General features: G+C 40.9%; 1 protein-coding gene across 1 annotated transcript in view; it reads left to right on the top strand.

Moving 5' to 3' along the window:
- The first annotated feature begins 2,265 nt into the window (after positions 1-2,265).
- The window catches only part of SLC71A2 (solute carrier family 71 member 2), a 35,609-nt gene continuing 18,379 nt past the window's right edge, over positions 2,266-19,495 (top strand). The window contains exons 1-3 of the mRNA XM_075725901.1: positions 2,266-2,312; positions 15,173-15,268; positions 18,680-18,742. Of these exons, the coding sequence (XP_075582016.1) occupies positions 2,268-2,312; positions 15,173-15,268; positions 18,680-18,742 (204 nt within the window). The 5' untranslated portion in view covers positions 2,266-2,267. The remainder of the gene's footprint in view (positions 2,313-15,172; positions 15,269-18,679; positions 18,743-19,495) is intronic.

Raw genomic sequence — 19,495 nt, 5'->3', positions numbered from 1 at the left:
TCAAACTTCAAATTCTGTACAGGACAAGGACATGACATAAAATTACTAGTACCTCTCTATTGAGCCTGAATCAACAGCCATAAAAATTGATGCAAGACTTTTAATGCTGAAATTTTCAAAATATAATGATTTCAAGCAATACTTTTTACATGAACTTGATGTGGTAGCCATAAACCTACCTACCTACAAAAACCTGATATATTAAGCTTATAAATTCACACCTTTCTAACTGAGGAAACTGTTTGAATTAAAAAAAAAAATTCTCAGTATCTTGAAGCCTGTTAATTAAAAAAACCAAGCCACCTGAAACTGTAAGGGATGAAGTCCCTTGGTTTTCAAGTCAACAGAAAAATCATCAAGTCTTCAAAGGAGCAAAAATATTACTGTGTTTCATAGTGGTGACTACTTTTGAAGAAACAAAAGGTTCTGTAAGTGCTTCTCGGCTACCAGAACAAAAAAGCTGAAAGAAAACATGAAATTCTACACACAATTGACTTGGGCTGGCTAGGAAAAGTAATTTTAAAGAACATGTGTTGATTTACTAATCCCTATATAAGAAAAAAGATAATTTTGCCTATCTAATGAGTTCATGGTATCCAATATTCTTCTTAAAGTGCTGATGTCTAAACAAAACAGAGCTTCAAAAAAAGGTCATACAGGGAAAGGCTTTCAAGTCAACACACGCTACTTTTGCTAAAAGAGCACACTTGTTAAATTGCTGTGTAATGTACTATAGAAGATAAATTTCACAATGCACTATATTTAGCAAGTATAGAGCTTGCTATACACTGACCAAATAGATACACAGCAAACAGAAAATGCCGTTTTAGATTAACATTTATTATTCTAGCAAACTAAAAAGTTCTGATCCTGCAAACAGCTTGGTACTTAGGGGAGGCCACCTGAGGTACCAAGGGAAACAATGACTTGACCCCAATAACATTATCACAACAGAAGGAAGCCCTTGCAGGATGAAAGCCTCTCAGCGTTGGCCACGCATGGACAGAAGGGCAACAAGGCTGGTGAAGGGTCTGGAGCACAGGCCTTATGAGGAGCGGCTGAGGGAACTGGGGTTGTTTAGCCTGGAGAAGGGGAGGCTGAGGGGAGACCTTATCGCTCTCTACAACTCCCTGAAAGGAGGTTGTAGTGAGGTGGGTGTTGGTCTCTTCTCCCATGTAGTTAGCGATAGGACAAGAGGAAATGGGCTTAAGCTGCACCAGGGGAGGTTTAGGCTGGATATTAGGAAAAATTTCTTCATGGAAGGAGTAGTCAAGCATTGGGACAGAGAGGTGGTGGAGTCCCCATCCCTGGAAGTGTTCAAAAAACAGGCAGACGTGGCACTTGGGACATGGTTTAGTCTAGTTTACCCTTGACTGGTTTAGAGTGGACTTGGTAGTGCAGGTTAATGGTTAGACTGGATGATCTTAAAGGTCTTTTCCAACCTAAACGATTCTATGATTCTATGACCTTTTGAGCTCTCTGGCAAACAGCTTACTCTAGACGGGCAACTGGCCCGCTGTCTTCATTTTTCGTGGTCTGTTAGCAGTCATGACCTTTACTGTCAGTATTACGTTATCTCAAAATACTCCACTGCGCACAAACAGTGAACTGAGAGGTAAGCAGTTCTACTTCTTATGATAATATGTGATACTCCTTATGACAACCAGCTGGCCTCCGTAGTATTCAGGCGAGAAGAAACCGAGCTCGCAGTCACACCTGCCCGGTGACGAAGGGCCAAGGAGCCCAGCAAGGCTTAACGAAGCCAGCCGGGTCGCCAGTCCGCAAGGGATTCACCGTCCCGGTAGGAAGCCGGGCTCCGGAGGGAAGCCGGGCGCCGGAGGGAGGGGGAGGGGCAGGGGCGGGCAAAGGCTGCCAAGGGCGGTGGCGCCTCAGCCGTTGGCGGCCCCGCCCCGCGCGCCACCCGCCGGAAGGAGGGGAGGCGGCTTCCGGCCGGCCGGCGGCAGCTCCCCCGAGGCGGAGGGGGCGGGCCCGCGCCGTCACGTGAGCCCGGCGGCGGCGGCGGCGCCCCGCCCAGGCGGCGCGGCGGAGGCGGCCGCTGCGGGCGCGGGCGGGAGCGGGAGGCCGCCCCCAGCCCGCTCCGCACCCGCCGCTCCTCCGGCCCGGCCTCCCCGGAGGATGGTGGGAGGGAGATGAGCCCCGAGCCGGAGCCGCCGCCAGCCCCGGCCCGGGAGGAGGAAGAGGAGGAGGAAGAGGCGGCGGCGCCGCCGCCGAGGGAGGGTGGCGGCGCCGGGCGGGGTGGCTGCATCATGCTGGTGAAGAGGGTCGGCCTGAAGGCGGGCGGCGGCGGCGCGGTGAGTGCGGGGCGGGGCTGGGGGCCGCTGGGCTCAGCGGGGGGCCCCGTCCGCGGGGCGGGGCGGGCCGGGCCGGGCCGGGCCGGGCGGCGCGGGGTGGCCGGCGCCTGTCGCACCTCGCCTCCCCGCCCGTCAGGGGCCGGCTGCCCCCCGGGGCGTCCCCCGCTGCCCCCGCGGCCCTAGAAACTTCCTGGAAGTTGGGATACGGCGGGGTGCCGGGCTGCTGCCGGCGGCATCTCAGGCCGGCCCGGCCCCGGGCTTCCCGCCGGCCGCGCCGCCTCGTCTCTGCCAGCCCCGGGACATTCCGTACTAGTTTGTCCCGGGCAGAGGCGACACCTGTAAGCAGGTGGTTGTAAATGAGTTTTCTTTTAAAATACATAAATCCGAGGTGCCTGGAATTAAGGCGTAGTTTTCCTTTGGAGTTCTAGGAGGTGCCTCTTGGTGAACTGAAACCGTAGAGTCATCGTGCAGTTTTAATAACTAACTGCTTTTTGTTTCATTTCTTCCCACTACGTGAAGCAGTAAGATGTCTTTGTGCAAGTAAAAGGAGCTGGAAAGGAGTGGTCTGTGTGCTCACTTGGAAGTATCTCTAGCAAAGTTGTGTTTTTAAGTGTGGCAGTGGTGTGTAGTTACTTCCCAGCAGAAGCGTCTTGCAAGTGGCTTAAGCTTTTTGCGTTGTATGTGCATGCTCACATGATGCCTTAAAAACAGATTTGAGATGACACCTCCTGAGCTTTCTGTAGTAGGTGGGGACAGGTGACTTGTTTCAGGCAGGTTGGCCCGGGCTGAGGTGATGTAACTCATCCTGTTTTGTTGGCCGTGAGCCCAGAGCATAAGGTGAGAGCAGAGGAACCCAGGGGAACACACAGAGTGACAAAACAGATGATCCTGTCACTGACGGTTTTTGAAGGGGTACAGATACAAAACTAGGCAAAGTCTCGCCATGGTAAATCTATTTTGGCAAGTTGAAGTCATGTAAATTTTATTTGCAACCTGACTTACTGGCTGTTAATGGTTTTTTAGCCTATGTTCATGTTTGGGTGATCCTGAATAATGTATTTAATATTAGCTTACTCACAAAATTAGATAAGCTGAAAGCACTGCTTATGCCAAAAGTTTTAAAACAATGTTAAGTTTGCGTCAGGGAGCCAACATCTGCTATGTGTGTCGCCTACCCTCCCACAGATAAGCATTTCTACTGTTGGAGAGAGGATAGTTTACTGTTTTATGTTAATGTGAAGTGAATGAACTTATAGTATGTTTAGGTGAGCATTAATAGTGTAGCATTAATGGGATATGGCTAGAGCTCAAGAATGTAAAAAAAAAATCTTGAAACCATCTGTTTGCTGTCAGTAGGTTCTTTGTCCATTACTCATGTGTGATGAAGGTGTTAAGGTACTTCTAATACGTGATTAACCCAGAGAAGATATAAAAAAAATGTTCTTCTATGGAATTCATTTGTCAAATAAGTTATTTTATGTAAGTTAATGCCGAAGTGACTGCTTCACACTTCTTGTAACCGATGAATTCTGTATTCGAGTCTTTCAGTTCTCTTTTAGAAATGGTTATATCTTCCAAAAAGCAGGACAAACTCCTTCAGGAAGTGCAACTGATGTCTGCTGTACAGTGTATTTGCTGTTCTAGGTTTGTGTACAGCAGCTCCCATTTAGCACTCTAGATATATATGATGCAGTAATGCAATCTGAAGTCAGAATAGCAAAGTAACTCTAGAAGAGGCCTGTTAACTTTTTAGTTAAGGAATGTAAGCTTTCAGTTTATCAGCATGGACGATGTGGTGAAAGAAATAAAGGATAATGTCACTAAGTAGAAGAAAACCAGATTAATTTATTTACATATGAACAGAGGGTAGGCAATGGAGGGTACAGGTAAAGAAATTAAAAAAAAAATCAAAGAACTTTGATTTCTTTCTCTACCTTTGAAGAAGAGAAAAACTCAAATGGAAAATAAATCCATACCTGACAAAGGCGCTAACCTGTATTTTTATTAATGGATGGAATATTTGTTTAAGCTGTATTAAGGATTAAAATAATACTTTTGAGTATTTAAAATATGCTGTTTTATCAGTTTGAAAATTTAGCTTCTAAATGACATAAATTCTTCATTTATAAAATGATCCCAGGTTTTGCTTCCTTGGTGGCTTTCTTTTTTTTTTTTTTTTTTTTTTAACCCTCTCCCTCCTAGCTGTGCCCTTAAGGGACTTTGTGTTCCTGTAATGAATCTCCTACAAAAGGGAAAGACTTGGAGCTCTAGCCTTATCTTGTCTACATTGGTACAGCAGTAATACAATTATAGTTACGTCAGCTTAGGGTCTGCTCCACAATTCCTGACTGAACAGTCTGTTTCCTACTTTGTTATTGCAGTTCCTGCACGTCCCTATGATTCTCATGTGGCTGTCATATTGCTAGAACTTTCTTTCCCTAGACTTTATTGAAAGAGCTTATTCAGACTAAAATATGAGGGGCTGGATCATGGCTTTAGATGTAATTGCAGAGATCTCTCTGATACCAGTGGGAATGCATCCCTGACATTTGAAAGTGGAAGCTTGCCCTTTGGGCTGCTGATGAAGAAGTGAATAAAGAAATTAAATTTTGGTGAGACAGTTCGTTGGCATGTGAAGGATGTTTTAATTTTAATTTTTATTCTGATTCTTTTGTCACATCAGATGGGTAGGATGAAGTGGAAGAGTATGACCAAGTCTGTATGGTTGCGCAAGGTTTTCTCCCCTTGCCCCTCCAGCTTGGGAGTAACAAGCTTCTGGTTTTTAATTTATCTGTAACTAACTTCACCCTGTTGAACATGTCAGCTTCACTGAATTGAAGAGCTAAAATATAAATGCTGAACAAGTGACTTTTTATGAATTGAGTTACTGGCTCAAAACTAATAAGAACAATAGTATGTTTAAGTAAATTCCACTGGAATTAAGTGAGTTTCCATTGGCTTTATCGCCCTGATTTCAGTGAGCTTCAGAAATTGAAGTAAATGATGCCATGGACGTTTTGTTACTGGTTATGCAATCTTGTTCCATCTGAATTATGAACACTGGTAACATAAAACTTAGCGTGACGTTCAGAATATTCATACCACGTACTTCATTTATGTGCAACCTACTGTAAGTAAACTAATGCCACACTAAGGAAGCTTTTTAGCAAAATACAGTACCATACTGTCTAAATAAAGTCCTCTTATGGGAGAAGTACCCAAATGGGATATCTAAGGAGAAAACACACCCGTGTACCTCTTTGAGAATTAATGATACATTAGTTGGACACTATAAAATGCCTCCGCTATTGTGAAGCCCAAGACCTCTCTGGTTTTTACAAACACAATGAGAGCATTCTGAAGGTTGAAACTGTATGTCTCGGAAGTTTGCCAGCCTTTATTCATTAAACTGTTTTACGCAGTGAAGCACAACTGGTGTATACACAAAGAATTACAGGTTTTTACCCTTGCTGCTAGCATTTTTCTTTTTAATACTACATAAAAAACATAGGATGGTGAAACTGAGGCAGCATGGTTCAATGTTATGAGACTTTACTGAAACACCTTTCAGTCCAGTAAGCTGGTTTCTTAAATTTTTTGCTTGTAGTATTTAAATTGAATTGCTAGTAGTAAGCACATTGTTCAAATTGGCAGTTTGGGTATTTAGTCCTTTGTGGAGCATTATTTTCTCCCACACAAAAACTATTTTTCCTGTTAAATCTGAGTAATTGGAGATAAACCATGTTGCCTTCTCAAGGTTGCCAGTGTTGCTCTGAATCCTCTCACCACGTTAAATTAACACTGAGTCTGAACTCTGAACCGTCACCAGGAGTGATTAGCTGCTCTCTTTAAAAACAAATCACTCTTGCTTATATTCGTGCTGAGAGGGCACTTTCACCGTTCTGAGTTTGCTGTTACTGATCCTCCGGGTTCTGGCAATCTGGAGTGTTTTGTGTCCAGAGAGAAGTATGCTAGGCTAGAGCAACAGAAATTTAATTATATAAATACAACTTGGTATTTCAGTGCTGAAGATCCAAACTTGACTGCTGGGCAATGAGCTTGGGTAATTATCTGTCCCGTGGAGAAGCATGTGAATTAACTAAGCAGTCTGTGCTTTTTGGAGGAATTTCTCAGTGTCGAAAATTCAGCAATGGATAAATCAGCTTGCAATTCGGTGTAGCATAATATGTTGGTTGTATATTATTTCTCTAAGTAGTTTAATTAGACAATGCAGTACTGTCTAAAGCTGAGCTTTCAGAATGTGGCAGGGCATTATTACTATTATTATTATGGCAATTGTTCTCTTGGATGCTCTTCTTACCCTCAATGGCCTCAGCCTCGAAGACTGAACCAGAAATGGTGTTTTCATGTTTTATGCTGCTCAGAAGATTCCTGCTTCATAAACTTGTCCAGTCTAAACTTAAACAGGAATGTGTTCCTAGTGGGAACAGTGATGTGGCAAGACATTTTGGACCCAGAGAGTAAATTGTGTAAAGTGCCATGCAATTTAAACTTGCTGTCTTGGGTCCCGCTTTACTTATTTTTTTTATTTTAGTACAAGAAGGCAGAGACAATTGTTTTCTCTTCACACCCATCATGTCACTCCCAGTTCAATAAATCCCAGTTGTTTCTTTCTGCAGATGTTTTGACTGCAGCTTGGCAGAACCTACTTCAGAATTCTTCCATACCTTTGGCAATGTTCTCTGTCCTTCTGCGGGCCTCTTTCACTTGTGCTTCTGTAAAATAGACTTCAACAATGTGTATTGGTTAAAGCTTCTGAACAAAACAAGCAGTCATGGGATAAGAGGGAGGAACTTTATGTAGATCTAATGAAAAAGGTTAGAACACCAGAAGCAGAGGGTTAGCAAGGCAGGCACATCACATGTTTATGCAGTAATATAATGATGATCTTTTTCCTATCGGGGTGTATCTTTGAATACACTTTTGTAGACCACTGCTGAATGCTAAACTGGTGTCTTTCATGGAACTGTTATCTCCAAGGTAACATTCCTAAGTAGTGGTCATCTTATATGTGGAATTAAAATTGTTTTTTCATGTTTGCATTGGTTTAAATTTATCTGCGTTAATTTTAATCTGCCATTTAATTTGTTTTACTGATTCCATCAACTTCTGATGTTCTTCACAATTGCCCTCTAACTTTTCTAATGTGAATTGCGTTTTGTTATCAGTGAACTTTGTCAGTTTGCTTTCACCGTTTTTACAGCTCAGTTCTGAATGTATTGAACTACATAGGCCCTAGGGCAGTGCACCGGGACTCATCAGGTAACTTCCCCCTGCTGTGAAGAGATTTCTTTTTTTTTAATTTATCCTGTTTGTTTTCTTTTTTTCTTTTTGACTATTTTTTTTAACTTTTTATTTCCTATGAAGAGTTTGTACCCTTTTCTGCTTGCTTTAAGAGCCTTTGGTGAGGGTCTTTGAGTATGTTTACTTTAATTTTCAGAAGGCTTGTTAACATGATCTCCCTTATCCATACATGTTCTTGTGAGAACTCCAAGACTTTTTTTAAGGCACAAACTCTCTTTACAAAATCTCCTCAGGTTTATCCATTTCGAATGAGTTGTAATTCTAATACTCTAGACCTGTGGAATATGATTTAGCCTAGCTTTTTCTTGAGAGCGTGCATCGTGATCTTACTGTCCAGATACAGATCTGCTTGAGGTACTTCTTTTGCAACTGAAATAGAAGTTTGGACAACGTATGAGCTGAATTAGTTATGATTTATGTTCCAGCTCACAAGGCACATCTAAAATGCTAAAGGCTGTGCTGGATTGGAAAGTACTTTCACTTGTGTTTGTGCACTGCATGCAAGTTACATGTCTTAGACAGGGGTCTGTACATATAATCACTTGGTGATTATTTCATGTGACAAAGGCAGCCAAGGTCTTCAGGGTGCTTTTTGCACTTGAGTGAATTCTTGCCAGTTCCAATAAATGGCTTTGTGGGTAACAGCTGGAATTAAGGTGGTTCCTAAATACTTCTGTTTGAATATTAGACAATAGGCACTAGAAAGAGGAGGAGAGCAAGGTGAACTCTTCATGGGAATAGTATAGGGAAGCTGCCTGGTTGTGTGTGGAGGTGGTCAGGAAGGCCAAGGCCTGGCTGGAGCTGAATTTGGCAAGGGATGTAAAGAATAACAAGAAGGGCTTCTACAGGTATGTCAACCAGAAGAGGAAGGTTAAAGAAAGTGTACCCCCGCCTTGATGAACAAGAATGCTGACCTAGTATTAACACGCAAGGAGAAGGCTGAGGTACTCAACAACTTTTTTGCCTCAGTCTTCACTGGCAACCTCTCTCCTCACCCTTCCTGAGTTGATGGACAGCAAGATGGGGACTGGGGGGTAGAGTCCCTCCCACTTTAAGGGAAGATCACGTTTGAGACCACCTGAGGAAATTGAATGTGCAATAAGTCTATGGGACCTGATGAGATGCATCCCAGAGTCCCAAGGGAATTGGCTGACGTAGTTGCCAAGCCACTCTCCATAGTATTTGAAAAATCATGGCAGTCACATGAAGACCCTGGTGACTGGAAGAAGGGAAACATTGTGCCCATTTTTAAAAAGGGAAGAAAGGAGGACCCTGGGAACTACCAACCTGTCAGCCTCACCTCTGTGCCTGGCAAGATCATGGAACAGAACCTCCTAGAAGCTATGCTCAAGCACATGGAGGACAGGGAGGTGATTCGAGACAGCCAGCATGGCTTCACCACGGGCAAGTCCTGCCTGACCAACCTAATGGCTTTCTACGAAGGAGTGACTGCATCAGTGGACAAGGGTAAAGCAATGGATGTCATCTACTTGGATTTCTGTAAAGCGTTCGACACAGTCCCCCACAACATCCTTCTCTCTAAATTGGGGAGATATGGGTTTGATGGGTGGACTGTTTGGTGGATAAGGAACTGGTTGGATGGTTGTGTTCAGAGGGTAGTGGACAATTGTCCACATGGAGACCGGTGACAAGTGGAGTCCCTCAGGGGTCCGTACTGGGACCAGTGCTGTTTAATATCTTCATCAGTGACATAGACAGTGGGATCGAGTGCACCCTCAGCAAATTTGCAGACAACACCAAGCTGAGTGGTGCAGTTGACATGACAGAAGGACAAGATGTCATCCAAAGGGACCTGGACAAGCTGGAGAGGTGGGCCTGTGTGAACCTCATGAAGTTCAACAAGGCCAAGTACAAGGTCCTGCACATGGGACAGCGCAACCCCTGATATCAATACAGGCTGGGGGATGAAGGGATTGAGAGCAGCCCTGCGGAGAAGGACTTGGGGGTGCTGATGGATGAAAAGCTGGACATGAGCCAGCAATGTGTGCTTGCAGCCCAGAAAGCCAACCGTATCCTGGGCTGCATCAAAAGAAGCGTGGCCAGCAGGTCGAGGGACGTGATTCTGCTGCTCTGCTCTGCTGAGACCTCACATGGAGTACAGCTCTGGAGCCCTCAGCACAAGAAGGACATGGAACAGTTGGAGCGGGTCCAGAGGAGGGCCACCCAAATGATCTGAGGGCTGGAGCACCTCTCCTATGAGGCCAGGCTGAGAGAGTTGGGGTTGTTCAGCCTGGAGAAGAGAAGGCTGCGAGGAGACCTTATTGCAGCCCTTCAGTACTTAAAGGGGGCCTACAGGAAGGATGGGGAGAATCTTTTTAGCAAGGCCTGTTGTGACAGAACAAGGAAAAATGGATGTAAACTAAAGAAGAATAGATTTAGACTAGACATAAGAAAGACATTTTTTACAATGAGGGTGGTGAAGCACTGGAACAGGTTGCCCAGAGAGGTGGTAGAGGCCCCATCCCTAGAAACATTCAAGGTCAGGTTGGATGGGGCTCTGAGCAACCTGATCTAGTTAAAGTTGTCCCTGCTCATGGCAGGGGGGTTCGGCTAGATGACTTCCAAAGGTCCCTTCCAACCCAAAGCATTCTGTGATTCTGTATGATTCTATAATGTAGACATGTAATATGCCTAAAGAGCTACCTGGGTAATACATGTAGAGAAAAGAGCATCCCTAACATAGCAAGATGGATTGGTAGCATAGTATTTGTGCTAGAATAAGCTAAAATAACTAAATAGTTATGCAGTGAAGCATACCAGGAGAAGTTTGCATTTGAAATGGTTGAATTGTGGGGGGAAACTAAGAAAATAGCAGTGAACATAAATTTAGAAAGGGAATATGCTTTATAATTTGGCATGAACTTCAAGGTCTGAATTTTTCATACATGAAAGCATGTTTCTCAAAATGTTTTACTGATTCTGTTAGTTCAGTTCTTTGTTTTCTTGAAGACATGGGAGTTAACATAGTGGATTGCAGTACAGGTGCTTGTGTAAAAAAAAAATGTAGCAGTTGATTTCTGTAGGGGGAGAATGTTTCTGTCGATGGTCTTTAAAAAGAAAACTCTTCGTACTAATGCACTTGAATGTTGGTTTACATACTATAGAAGGACAGTGAGTGATGTTTGAAAGGTGTCTTTGTACTGGAAGTAGAACAAGCACTAGCAGGCTCTCCTGAGAGTCCCTGCTGCCTGGTGGGAAAGACTTATTCAGAGAAGGGTGTGGGGGCAGAAAGGCAAGTTCCTGTGATAGCCTGTTCAGTATTTCAGCTTGAGTTTGGTTGTTATCTGACTGAGAGATAAGAGGATTATTTGACTGCAAAGGGGCTTCAGGGAGATCTCTTCCTCCTCATGGCAGGATCAGCTGTGAGGTTGGAGCAGGTTCCCTAGGGCTTTTCCAGTTGGGCATTGAAACCCTTTGAGGATGGAGAATGCATGTCCAGCTCTGTGGACAATGAATGGGCTCTGCTGCTTCACCCTCATGGGTGGTGGTGGGGGAAGCATGCTGTATTTATCCAGTTGAGTCTGTTTCTTAATCTGCTTATACACATACAGCAGGACTGTATGGCCCTCATCCAAATATGAAAAGTTTGAAAAGGTGCTTTGGAGGACTTCAGGATTTGCACAGTGAGAAGTGGTTTTGTTCTGAAATAAGCATATTGCTTAAGTGAAGCAAACAGTTAAGCATGTTTCATATTGGATGTTAAGGTACTTTTGCTGCCATTCAAACAATTTTAATTGTTAAATTACAGATTTGCATTAACAGATGAATAGTTACCTAAAAGTTGTGTGAATAAATGAATACTGTCAATTCTACCTTTGCTCTGAAGATCTGGGACTGGCTATAAAATTGTGTCTTGCTGTGGAGTATTTTAGGGTGAACTGTACTAGCTCTCCTTCAAAATGTCTGAGATAAGGTATTCTTACTCATACTATATTGCATTTTTTCCCCTTTGCTATGAGCAATTCCTTGCCAGCTGGATTTATGATCTTGACATCTTCTCATGGGTTTATTAATGTTCAACAGCTGTGTTCTGCTTTAAAAAAAAGAAAGTTTGTATTGCCTTGCAGTAGATCTCCCTGTTGTCTTCAAATTAACTTCTGGGTTTATTCTGCCTCCAATAAAGGCAGAAGAAAAAACGTGTTTTAAAGTTGGGTATGGGAGAAAAGAAGCATAGAAGGAGCAGAAGTGTAAAATTGGAGAAATAGTAGATATTTTGTTAGAACTTCTAGGACTTAAGATTTTATAATGGTAGCCTTAAACTTTTATTGTTAAGCATTTGAGATTACATAATGTTTTGCTCATTATAGATTATGCAAGTATAATAGCTTGACTAGCAGCTGCATTTGAAAGCAATCATAATGTTGATAAATAGTTTCTCAGCCCACACACTGGGCTGTCACATGAAGAAGATCAGTGTGGACAGAAAATAAGTCCATAACAGATTTTAAGACTTTCCTGAGGGTGCTCAGTTTTTAAAATTAACACTTTAAAATTTGGAGGTGGGGGATGATGAAAGGAACTTGTATGTTGACTGTATCTGGGCTATTTCTGAAATTCTATTTAAATCTTTTTAACCATAAAAAATTCAGTAGGTTGTCCCCATATTGTCTAGTTCAAGAAGCCTAAAGCTCTTTGTGCTTCAAGTTTATAATAATTTTTTGCATGTGTGTCTCAGTTTCATTCTTTATGTAAATTGCATACAGTTGCCTTCTGTTGCAAGGTATTTTCTCAATATAGAAATGAGCCACACCCATTACTTCTGATGTAGTTTCATCTTAAAAGGAAGTGTTAAGTGTTTTTAGTAAGTTCTTTGATTTTGAAATGAGTAAGAGTTTTTGTTGCTTTTTTATCAGTGGTCCAGGCTGTGCACATGATCAGTCGTAAGCTGTTTTCCTAAAAATAACTCGATGCTTAATTAAAAATTGAAAGCTTCTGTGACCAGAGTTTTTAGGACCTACAGAAAAGATGGGCATCCAGAAGTAATGATCTGCATTTGTCCATTTGACATGTCAGTGAATTTTCCTGTTTGCATCATTTTAGTTTCCTGGTACAGCCATTTGCACAAGTGTTCTTGAATTAATCTAGACATTTAGGGCTCTGTAAAAAACCTGAAAATCATCAACTACAGTCAATGTGGATCATAGATTGGTAGCTGTTAGTATATCTGATGTGGAATGCTTGACTACATTTTGACAGGTGCATGTTCCTTTCAGGATTTAAGTTCTACATTGCCAGGTTATGTTTTGAATCCAAAAGGCTATAGAGATAATCTGTTTTTTGAGTAGTTCAGTGCAACTGTCTGTAAGCTGCGTGACACTGCCAAAAATGATTTGCAGACTATTTTAATCTCCACGAAATACTCATTTAAGCTTAGTACAGCAAAAATACTTTTCTTTCACTGAAGTTTTTGAATGACTTCTGATGAAAAAACATGCATGTCTTTTTGAGTATGTATGTCATCTTTCTGGTAAACCATGTAAATCTCAGGTAAAATTTGCATGTAATAAAAACATCATTAAAAAATGTAAACGCTCCACAACTTCATTTTTAGTGACATTAGGACTGTTTGCTGAATGTGAACCAGAGGTTTATGGTCCAACATCATGCTTAGTGATATAGAGGTGCGGGGGGAGTAAAGTAGAGGCAGGAGAAAGGCTCGGGAGTCCCTTACCTACTCTCTACTGTAAAATTTGCCTTTTCCAGAGGAAACTGCTGTGGAAGGGATCTTCAGACCTCAGTGTAATCCGTGTTAAGTGCTAGTCCAACTGACATCTTGGCAAAGAAATACTCTTGAAATTGTTATCCTATTACACACAGTACTTGCAGACTTCTTGTATGAGGAGGATTTCCCCCCCCCCCCCCCCCATGATCTTTGGAATCTTTGCTATTTAGAGATTAAAAACTGCATGGTAACCTACAGAGAAATGTTAATAATGCTTGAAAGTTATCAGCCTCCCAGAGATAATCTTTGATCTATGATATTATCCTATTATTTCCCAGGAGAAAGAGAACTTTTTTTTCAAATCCTCAAGCTTTGAAGCAAGCTGCAATGTAGAAAATAATATGAATCTCATTAGCTATAAAAAATGCTCTCTGGGTTAGTTTTAGTTTGCTGCTACAGGTTTTGGTAAACTCTGATAGATTTAAAAATTATTAGAGATCTGGGCACTTAGGCTGTCCAGGCAGTAGGGATTTCTTTAAAAATCTTTACTATAGGCAGTTAGGTTAAACGAGTTTTGTAATACAAGTTTTTTCTAAACCTGTAATTCCTACTAATCTAGATGAAATGTACTAGGCAGGGGAGAAACACTAAATACATCTCTGCTCTATCTTCATTGTAGGCTGTCTTGACTTTTTTTGGGTTCAGTGGGAGACCCTGAGTTCTCCCTACTCTCCACCTGCTGGAATGACACAATCAGGTTGACACTTGTCACTAGATAATGTCTTTTCAATTGAATCCTGCATTATTAGATTGTGCAACGTGCAAGAGAAGTGTCTTTTTTATATTTTGGGTAAACTTCAAGTATGTATGGGAGTACCAGATGAGAACACTGTACTGCTCCTTTTTAAGAATTGCCAGTCCTGTTGGAGCATAATGGCTTCGGATTGGCTAGAAACACTGAAAAACAATCTTCTACAGGACAAGTGGTAAGGGAAAAGAAAAATGTAATTTTAGAACCCAAAAGCTTTATAAAACGGCTATTACAGCAAAGGGGCACATAGAAATGAAAGCAGCAGCTCTGGATAAATCTGCTGTTTACCCAAGGGTTCTGCCTGGTTCATCTAAGCAAAAACATTCCTGATCTCTCATCTGGGATCCAGTCCTTGGCTTTTGAATGGCAATGGTTTCACAGCATTATTAGCACTTCCATAGCTTGCTAGTTCTTCCTGGAATTACTTGTTGACCAGTAGAACAGCTCCTGGGTCTCTAGTCTATGGGCACACATGAGCATGATACCAGTTGGTCAGTACTCAACAGAAAGCGGTTGTAGAGGTGGCATAAGCTGCCCCTTCTTTTATCATACTTTGGCAGTTTCAAATACAAAAATTGGTGCTCTTCTGATTATGTACCTTGTCACAGTTTTGTTGTAACAGTGATGTGATCTTCGTAAATCAGATCTGTTTTGTTGTCACTTGTGGAGGTAGCAGGGAGAGTTACACCGTTTGTCACACTGCTGTGGAAGGGTTCTGAATAGAGTTCAAGGGGGAGGAAACCTGAGGGTGCCCTGGAGGTGAAAGCTGTACAGGGCTGCTGCTCTCCTGCATGTCAGGAATCAGGAAGAGAGTTCTCTTCACTCAGCAAGAGTTTGAGGGAAGAAACTTTCTCAAGTTCCCTGGAGATCTTTAGTTGTTTTGCAATAACTTCTCTCCACCCTTGTTTGGCTTATTATTGTTCCTAAGGGCTTGGTAGTAGGTCATCCTGAAAGATGGTTATGCTCAAAATATGTTTATAGATCTTTGCACATGTAATGAACTGGAGGTGTACAACTGCTGTATGTGTTTTTCTTTTTTAGCAACAAGGTATTGGTCGGCCAAGCGTATACCATGCGGTGGTGGTCATATTTCTAGAATTCTTTGCCTGGGGGCTCTTGACAACTCCAATGCTAACAGTAAGTATCACTGATCTGCTGTCATCTTGGCAGTAATGACAAAGTTAAGTTGCTAATTCCTAGGGGTTGGGGTTTTAATTTGTTTTACATTCCCTGCTTACCTCATTAACTGAATTCCAGGAGTCGTAACGTTCAGTGCTGCACAATAGTAGTGTACTACAGCTGAGATCTGGACTGCTGAAAGACTAAAAGATGGTGAAAAATAGATTAGCAAAACGCTGTACTACTCTTCAACTTTTATTTGCCTTTTAGAGTAACATCAGTTTAGTGTACTAATGAAAGTCTCTCTGGAAATGCTGGCCTTTTTTAAGACTTCATAGTTCAATTCATCTTCCAGTCATAACAATTGAATAAACTACGCATCCCATAGTAAACTTTGTATATGATTGTGTGCTGGCTGTTTTGCCAGAATGTAACTTGAGGTAAAATGTAAAGGCTTGCATCTAAGAAATGGATTTTATAAGCATTTAATCTGTTCTGGAGTGCAGTTATTTTCCAGATGAATAGATAATTTGAGTGTTTGGTAATAGGATATGAAGCCTTTCATCTGAAGAGCTGGGTCTTCCTCACTGAACTCAGGCCTGCCTGAGAGAAGTCATCAAAAGTCTGTTAGTCCAGTTTTTCATCAGATAACATCTGAGACCACTTTGAATACATGATGAACAGGGTTTTGTGGGATTGAAAGACCTTGGAGTTAATTATTTTCCTTCCCCAAACTCCAAAAAAAAATAGCTACCTAACTCTTGAAAGGTGTTTGTCTAACCATCCTAAAGACAAGCACTTATCTTTTAAACATAGCTTAATAATAAAAAAGTCCATATAAACAGTTAACGGATTTCCATAAAGTAGATGGCTCACTGAATCTTGTCCTGCTGTCTTGCCAGTGTCAAAATATGGGGAAGCTTACTGGGTGGTCTTCCTTGTTTCTTTTTTTTTTTTTTTCCCTTCCCTTTTTCTTAACCAAAATGCTCAACTTAAAGTTGTCCTAGCTTGACACTTTTCATTTAAAAGGACAATGTGCAAATAGTAATTCTTACGCAGTCTTCAAAAAAACCCTCACTTTAATAAAACTGTATGTTAGGTGGGTTCTTCAGTAGTTCCTCAGTAGTGTACTCCAACTGAAATATTTTTACTGTCAGACACATGCAGTTGAAATGTTAATTCTTGAAATTAGTATTTATTATTGCACTGTATCTAATGGTAATGTTATAAAATGCTTCTAATGTAATGCGAAATTCTTATTTTGATGGAAGTATGTTGATTCAGTACAGTCGTGGTCTTGAATGTCTTGTATTTTCAATGTTGTGTTACTCTTTTACGTGGTCTTGTAAGAGGCTGTTGCATTGGATCAAAAACTTAAAGCACTGAGTTACATATAATGGTGTAACTTACCTTACACAGGTATAAATGACTTCTGTGTTCTTGAGGGTGATAATCTTTATTTGTAATAAGCTTTGCACACACTGAAAGGCTGCTGTTTTATTTAAATAATTTCAAATCTGGTTTGATACTTTGCACCCTTCTGTCTTGTAACATACTTGCGGTAGCTTACCTTGGCCGGCTGATCAGCCAGTGGTACTAGAAGTCATGTAGAGCTTTCTTATAAGCAAGGTTCAGCCTTTGAACCGCCGGCTGCCCACTTTTGCTCAAGCAGGTCTCTCTGGTAGGAGGGGCAGAAATGGAAATGTCTGTCCTGTTGATTAAAGCTCCTGATCACTCACATTTTTTTGTGGTTGTGTTGTGATTCCCCAGGTCATTGTCAACATTCAGTCAGATTAAAATGTTATGTTGTGTGTTATCAAAATAAATTGTATGTATTCTGTGATAGCTGAGATTATTTAAAATTCATTTTTAGATTACTTTTTCACTTCTTTTGACATCTGTCAGCGAAGCTGTAGTGTTTGTTATATGACACTGTATTTAGAGAAGAAAAGATTTGAAGTGTTTATAAAGGCACACAAAGGCTATTTTGTTCACAGACTGCCTGAACCTTATGCTCATTACTCATTTATGGACTTGTAAGCCAATATTAGAAAATCACCATGAGCAATGTTAATCACTTAATGGCATATTCTGTCTTCAATGTACTCTTTTTTTTGAGTATGTAAATATTTATATCAGTAGAACTTGGAGAGGGAACTGCCTTACTCCAGTTTATCAACTTTAATTTCTCTTGTCTATAAAGTAACAGAAATTAATCTCAAAGCTTGAACCAGTATCAGCACTGGTTGCCTCCCAGGAAAAATACTGGAAAACACTTTACAGAAAGATAGTTAGATTTCACTCTGTGAGCTTCCTGCTTGCTTTTTTTTTTTATTTTGATTTGGAAGACATCTGCTTTCTAGATCTCTAATTTGAAACCTGGCTTTTTTTCTCCATATCATAAGATCAGTGGTCAAACAGGTGCAAAATTGTTTTAAATACCTAAACAGAAGATGAGGCCAGAAGGAAAAAGGGGAGTAAATAAGCAGAATTACTTGACCAGTAGTTAACATGGGACAACCACCTTTATTAAACCTATGATTTGAGAATCTCAGTCATCCTTGAAAAATGCTGGTATTTTTCAGTGGGACTAAAGTATTGTGTTTCTTCAGGCTAGTGGCTTTCGCAATATGCACATCAATAATTTTTGTAGTTGTTGGCACTTTATAAAAACATCAAATGAATTTGAAGTGTGCGTGCATACATGCTTTCATCATTGCAATAACTTTTTCAATTGACACAGTAGCACCTGTGAGTCCTTTTAACTCTCTTGCATATTTATGGTAAATCTGTTTAGTATAGATTAACATGCTTGCCCTTGAATTAAGACTGCTGGTAAAGCAACTTAAATGAATTCATAGCTGTACTTAAAAGGATACATGAAACACTCAGACCTGTTGCTAGTATTTATAAGCATCTAGTCGTTCATCAGAAGTGTTTCTAACTGTATGACTATTGACTATCCGCAGTTCGTTCAGAAAGAGTTTGCACAGTGCCTTTTTGGTCAGTTGTGAATATAGCACTTTTTTTCTCGACAGAGTAGGTTAGCTGAATCTCATTTTCACTCCTAATTAGCGACAATGATTGAGTCAACCTTTTGAAGGAATTATCGACCTCAAAAATTCTGTGTTTTGTATCATATGGAGATGCTTTTTGCTAACGTTGATGCCCTTTCTGAGCAAAGTACCCCAAACCAAACTATCCCTGCAGGACAGTGTGGTCTGTGCCAACAGAGGAATTTATGCCAATAAATTGATATTAAACCTTGTCAATATTTTCTCGTGAAGAGAAATAAGAGTATAATTCTAGGCTAAGATACTTTTTTAACAAGACCCAACAGAGCTATCCTGTTTTACAAATTAAATTTAAGCTTTGAATCAACTTTCTCTTATCTCATCTGATTCAAATGATGCTTTTTTTCCCCATCAGGTCTTACATGAAACATTTTCCCATCATACATTTTTAATGAATGGTCTTATTCAAGGTGTTAAGGTAAGATTTCTTTTTTTAAACCTCTGACCTGAATATCCTGTGTGTTTCTGTATTGTAGTTTCTCTCTCCTTTATTGTCTATAAGAACATCCAAAACATTGAGAATGTAATTAATTCTTAAACCATTTTTTCATTGTAATGGTTGTGTTCTTGAGCTTTGTTCAAGTTTTACTGACAAATGGTAGCATTGTGAACCAAGTGGAATATTTCTCAGAAGAAGATTCCTCTCATTTGAGTAGGTACCAGCTGTAGCTATTGTAATCTTGATAGGGATTCTTCTGAGAATGGAACTAGGTTTTTAATGTCTGCTTCTTAATGTTAGATGATTTACATCAAAAGTAGATTAATGCAGCCATGATGATATCATTCAAATAAAAATATGAACCACTTAAAACGCTGTGATTTTTGTCCAAGATGTGGTATAAAAGCTGATTTTCAGCACGGTTGTTTATTTTTTTCCCTGGTCTTTCTTTTTTTAATCGGTTTTTGAGTGTTGTCTGATGGTCAAGATAGACAGGTCATCTTATAGCTTACTTATACCACTGCATTCACAGTGGTCATGCTGGATTGTTGCCACAAAAAAAGGTTGCAAAATTTCTCTAGCATAACTAAAACTTGAAAGTCTCTTCTTTGCTAACAGTCTTACTGAGAGGCTTCAGAGCACTTACAGTGTAGCTTACGACTAAGTTAATGTAGCACCGAGAAATTATTCAGCTTTGTATGGTGAAACAAATCTAAACTGTTGTTCTTAGGT

The sequence above is a fragment of the Pelecanus crispus genome, chromosome Z (assembly GCF_030463565.1).
Source record: "Pelecanus crispus isolate bPelCri1 chromosome Z, bPelCri1.pri, whole genome shotgun sequence".
Taxonomy (NCBI): domain Eukaryota; kingdom Metazoa; phylum Chordata; class Aves; order Pelecaniformes; family Pelecanidae; genus Pelecanus; species Pelecanus crispus.
This window is presented reverse-complemented; position numbering and strand designations above follow the sequence as displayed.